The sequence below is a fragment of the Pungitius pungitius genome, chromosome 2 (assembly GCF_949316345.1).
Source record: "Pungitius pungitius chromosome 2, fPunPun2.1, whole genome shotgun sequence".
Classification (NCBI taxonomy): domain Eukaryota; kingdom Metazoa; phylum Chordata; class Actinopteri; order Perciformes; family Gasterosteidae; genus Pungitius; species Pungitius pungitius.
The window spans coordinates 22,824,863-22,830,862 of record NC_084901.1 but is presented as its reverse complement, the minus strand read 5'-3'; the positions used below and the strand labels follow the sequence as shown (position 1 = coordinate 22,830,862).

Sequence of the window (6,000 nt, the reverse complement as noted above, 5' to 3'; positions counted from 1 at the left end):
ACGAAATCTCCGATGGGCAGCGCCTCAAACACAGAGTGGAAGCTCGTCTGATGCCCGCACAGCGACGCCGTCGGCGCGTCGGACCAGCGTGCGCGGGACGAGGACTGTGCTGGCATTAGCCGCTTTGGATGAGGCTCATTTTGGAAGTGGTTTAATTCGCTTACTCGACAGACAGAGGGACAAACGCGCGCACACACACACACACACACACACACACACACACACACACACACACACACACACACACACACACACACACACACACACACACACACACACACACACACACACACACACACACACACACACACACACACACACAAAGTGAAACATCTTCATGTGGTCACGAGCACACATGCAGACTGTTCTGGGTCACTTGGTGAGTTTGGGTGTCACTGTGAGGCAAAGTCCAGCTGGTGTGGCAGCAGGACACTGACGGCTAAACAACCCCCCCCCCCCCCCTTCACTCTCCCACACTGGAGTTTACAAACAAGAATGAGCACACAAACACACAGAAAGTGACACTGAGACACACACGAGATGTCCTTTTTGTTGACTCTCTTTTCTATCAGTTGGCTAAATCATTTAGGGCCACAGGGCTTTTCTTTGTGTGTGTGTGTGTGTGTGTGTGTTGGAAAAACTTGTTGGCGCTTAAACTTAAATTATTAGTATTCATCAGAACAAAAATATTTCTCTTAAGTAGAAGTTTTTCTTCTGTAGGCGTTTCCGGAAAAACAAACCAGAGCGAATAAATGATGTGACTGAAACTTTATTGATTCTGTCCTAATGTTCTGGTTTGTTCATATCGGCACCGAGCAATGATAGAAGCTCTGTATGAAATCAGAACTGGACAACTGGCCAAGACGATTTGTGGTGTCGTACTCTGTTGAAACTGGGTTTGTATTTCAGTTATTTCATTGGGGATGAGGTCCTCATCCATTTACCCAGCTGTGCATTACGTATAGACTACAGTGGATGGCGGCAGGGCACCGTCCCAGTGTGGACAATATCTTTGGATTAATTAGGCTTTCTTTTAGGTGGTTCAAATATATGTTTATTCTGCTTCAATCAAAGCAGTCCCTTTAAGGACAATTCACTTCCTTCAACTTGTTTAGGGAAGTTGTCACAGCTCATTGAATTAATAGCTCAAACAATGTACTAAAATTGATTTAAAAAAGGCCTTGGGCCCCACACCGACACGTCAGTGTTTATGTGCGTACCTGCTGCTTGAGAGTGCCGAGCTGCTGCTGGAGTCCCTGGTTCTCCTTCTCCCGCTCCTGCTTAGAAGTGGACAGCTGTTCCTTCTCTTGGCTCAAGTCCTGCAGCTTCTGCTCATAGTCGCCCTCGAGCTTCTTGAGCTCCACCTGCAGCTCGTGGCGGGCCATCAACTCAGCATCCAGCTAACACAAAAACACGTGAAGGGACACACAGAGGGAGACAGACTGTTAGAGTGGCCCAAGGGGCCAGGTAGACTTTTTGGTGGCTTTACATTTGAATAGGGATCACGTTTAAGAAGCAGTAGCTCTACGGTTGTAGAAAAGACAAACAAAAAGACTACAAATATTCTTCTAATAAAACAAAATGATAGAATGGATATAGTGTTGTAATTCAGAAGGGGCACTACTATGGGATTAAGTACGAGCAAGCAGCGTTCACAGGCTTCACCATTTCACAAACTGTTTTTATTAAGAGGATTGGAGCAGAAAATAAATAAATATTGCACATCAATATCGACCCTGAAGCTAACCACACACCAGCGTACTCTAATGATTATGGGAACAAAGTGTGTTCATATGCACATGCTTTCAGTCTCCCTCTTTAAACAGCAGCAGTTTCCGTATCTCAAAGACCTGTAGAAGCAATTTCCTGCAGTCTAGTGCTTTCAGTTTCATTGTATAATTTGCACTGCAAATTAGTGTCAATTATTGAGTTAAGATGCTTCAGTGCACTTGAATGAGCTCTCTTCTCACTTCCATTTTAAAGACTTCACATGCATTAGAAACAAAGGGAAAGATTTTTACCCAAAACTTGAATTGTTTCACTTTCATTTATTTTCGAGGATTTGGTTACTAGGACACTTGACAAAACGAGATAATAGCGTTCCAACCAATGAGCGCACACACACACACACACACACACACACACACACACACACACACACACACACACAAAGAGAGCTGTTTAATTTGCTGATGGAAGATCCGTTTCCCCTTACTGTCAGCGTCCTGACAGGCGCATCCCTAATTCCTGCCAGAGAGACTGCCTGCAATTACCTCGTCATAGGCAACTAGCACTGTGTGTGTGTGTGTGTGTGTGTGTGTGTGTGTGTGTGTGTGTGTGTGTGTGTGTGTGTGTGTGTGTGTGGTCAACAGAAATGAAATGAATGGGTTTTCAGTTAATGTGTGTTAGCGTGATCCAGCGTGAGCGTGTGCCTGAATGAATGCCGGTCTATGCTCCCTTTTTGCAATTATCCTATCGCTGGGACAGAAACATTAAGTCAGAACCCCCCCCCCCCCCCCCCCCCATGTATTAAGGTAAGAGCATTTGTCCGAAAGACGCTTGGGCGCTCATTCTCTTGGTCACCCTGTGTCCCTCCGTTTTTGTCATCCCATGTCAGACTAACACTGCTCGCATAGAATCTAATTACAATTCCAATGTGTCCGTGTTTGAGGAGGTGGAAGGGGGGGAGGGGTGGGGGGCTTTTACAATGTATGATTGTAATACTTTGTGTGCTTCTGGGATGACATGCAAATATGTCCATGGGTATTACGTGTTGTTGTTATTGTGCGTTTTGGATGTCCACTGTGAATGAATGTGTGTTTTTCACCTTCTTTTCCATCTCGGCGGCCTTGGCCTCGCTGGCTTCTACCTTGGTCTGGTCCACCATGTTGTCTGTGGACACACAAAGGACAGGAGAAGAGGAAAAAGGTAGAGGGTGAGATAAGGGTTTCAGACAGTGCACCTGCGCATGTCTGGGCGTGAAGACCTCACACCCCTCCGTCTGGCGCAGACTGTGCACCATCAGACATTTACAAACAGATGCATACAAACAGAGCGAGCGTCCTATCTGCCCCCCCCAAAACTCCCCCCCCCCCCCTTATCACACTACTCAAACTCAAGATCTGCGAGAAGATTGTAGAGGCATCTCATTGATTTGTGTTGCACGCTGCACCCGCACACCTTTCCCTTTAAAGCCCACACTATATACACCTTTGTCCAAGTCTATGGATGTGCGAGAGAGGTGGGAGCACACTTATTTCCCTCTACGACGGATACATCTCACACCAATTTCTATCAAATTGTTGAATTCTGAAAAGAAAGACCACGTAACAGTCTGCAGGTAATCCATTATCAGAGACTGGGCTTGGCAGAGGGCAAAATGATAAGGACACCCGCTGACCAACAGGGTACTTGTACTGAATAATTGCATGGCCTACAGGTGGTTCAGCGCCAGAGGGCTTACCGAGCATGTGCAGCAAAATAACTAATTAGCATGAAGATGAATGCCACAAAGTAACTGGATCAAAGACAGCTAATCATGATGCTCAGGAGAGGGATCAAACAGATAGAGATGGGAGAGGAGCAAAAATAGATGATGAAATTAGATATTGTGAGGAGAGAGGGAGGCTTTGGTTGCATTGAAGATAATGCTAGTGGAAAAAAATTAAAACTATGCAACCTTATATATAGATAAGCTATTAAGAAAGGCAGAGAATGCAAAATGAGATTTCTATTTTGTGAGAGGGAAGATTTTTGCCGGATGAAAGAACTGAAAGAACACATTAATATGCCAGCCCAAATACACTTTCAGCGTGTAGGTTTGTGTGAGTTTACGTGGTTATTGGATGTGTAATGGAGGAGGGGAGTGTGTGTTTGTGTCTCTGGGAGTTGGGAGGGGGGTTACTTCTGTCGTAGTGGCTAGGCTAAATGGGACAAACTTCGAATGGAGAGCACTAAGGGAGCCAGAATGTAGGGGAAAACTGTGCTGAATTTCAGAGTTCAAAGAAAAACACTAAATAATGCATGCAGGGCAGAATTGGGCTGCTTTCCACCGATAATAACTCTGGCAGCCTTAAAGGAGGCCAGCCAGCCTGCGTGAGTGTGTGTGTGTGTGTGTGTGTGTCAGGACGCATTTAGAAGCAGTGCAATTAGAGCCTCCTGCGGTGAGCAACGGAGAACTGCCATAAAGGAGTATTGAACTCTTGAGACATGGCCTCCACCTCCATTATGCTCCGGTTTTCGTTAGCGGGTGCTTCCTCGTCAACATTTAGTCACTGAAGTGCACGTGCACATTTACCCAGTATGCACCACTCTTCACCTAAAACATGTCATGCCATGTGTGTGCAGGATAGAGAGGGACAGTAAATGACATGGATCGCTGGCCATCCTGCTGGAAAAGTCTGCGTTACTACGGTGAGCCGGTCGGGATTCTTGCTCATGGGTACCGAGACAACGGGCTCACCATTTTTATCAAAAGTCAGTCTTTAAAACCTGTACTCAGGTGCTCTTATGCAAGTCAAAACAGTTTTGGCCGGCTTTAATCATTGCTCTTTCATGCAGGCCATTAAAATATCCTCTCAGTGCTCATTATGTGCAAAAATGTATTCCAATGTTAATCTGAATCCAATATGAGGCTTTAGCATCAAGAGATCCAGAGTTAATCAAGTGAATTGAGCATCTCCTGAAGTCAAAGTTTGCTTCACCGACACCCTTTTGATGAGCCACAGTCGAGGCATGGCAGCACAAAGACGGACCCTTGTACTTTGGAACTTTGACTTAATGAAATCAAGTACCTTCCAAACTGCTGAAGTCAGTCGCTTCAGATAAACATTTTGGCACAGGAGGAGTTTGGAAGCGCATTAGCAGCGGATCTTTAAACGGACACTTTGAAAGAGAGGAATGCTCATAGTAAGCAAAAGTTACTTTTTAACGATCAACTGGGCACCCAACTATCGTTTTAAGGCCATTTTAAACGATGGAGGAGATTGTTCTATGAGGAACTTGGAACATCAATTTAGCTCGCACTGCGTGGCTCTGCCTTGTGGCATTCTGGAGCCACTACACATTGAGCCATAGTTACAAATTGTGTTGCATATTGTACTACGGACAGATTCAGGTAGAATCCCATCGGGTCAGCATAACGTTGTGTCATGGACTGGGATGAACATGACTGGGCCAAACTGAAATGCAGTTCAAGGTCCTCACAGCTCAGTGCAACAGTGTTGGATCTTTGTTTTGGTCTAAGGGCATTTTGTGTCTATTTGGTCTTTAATGCCTTTGGAAATAAAATTAAATGTTGGAGAGTGTTGGTTGATGGGCAGAAGGCCCTCAGGGTGCACTAGGAGAAGGGAAAAAGAAATACTTGATCACGTGTGTGTGTGTTCTGGCCCATCGACTCACCTATCAAGCCTTCAACGTTGAGACTGAGGTGACGGCACTTGAAGTCGGGGTCGGCTCCATTCCTGTGAAGCACGATCTGAGCAACACACTCGTCTATCAACTTGTAGTACTGAGGCCTGCAGGAAGGACGGAGTGACAGATTTACAGATGGGTGGATTAGAAGACAGGAGAGAAAGGAGCGGTGAGAGACAGGGGGGAGAAGATAAGAGGAGGGGGGGGGGGATAATGGAGTGGAGTCAATATGGTGTGCAGGGTAAAAAAGGCGAGAATGTATCAGTCTCTGTAATACACTTTCTATGTTGTGTTGCCTATGACTAGTATAGAATGCCACTTTACTACGCGTTAATAAGACAACGGGCACATTATGGGAGTGGATGATCGGACTGATGATGAGCGAGTCAGTTAAGTTGTCCAGACAAATGTATGAACACAGATGCTTTTATCATCAGAAACCCAGATTACCCGTCTGTGGGAGCATGACAGTTTGAGGTTCTTGTCACCAAGATTGATCGTGTGCAACTGTGTTGGTCTATGTCCAGCGCCCCATGTCCGATCAAGCTCGCTTCACACAGACACTCAATTTTGGAAGGTGTCTTATTC

At 45.6% G+C, this 6,000-nt stretch overlaps 1 protein-coding gene across 1 annotated transcript in view; it reads right to left on the bottom strand.

Annotated features, from left to right (window-relative positions):
* LOC119210838 (protein diaphanous homolog 1-like) overlaps positions 1–6,000 on the bottom strand; it is a 30,799-nt gene that overhangs the window by 4,158 nt on the left and 20,641 nt on the right. Inside the window, 3 exon segments of the mRNA XM_062558741.1 lie at positions 1,221–1,400; positions 2,828–2,892; positions 5,401–5,516. Of these exon segments, the coding sequence (XP_062414725.1) occupies positions 1,221–1,400; positions 2,828–2,892; positions 5,401–5,516 (361 nt within the window).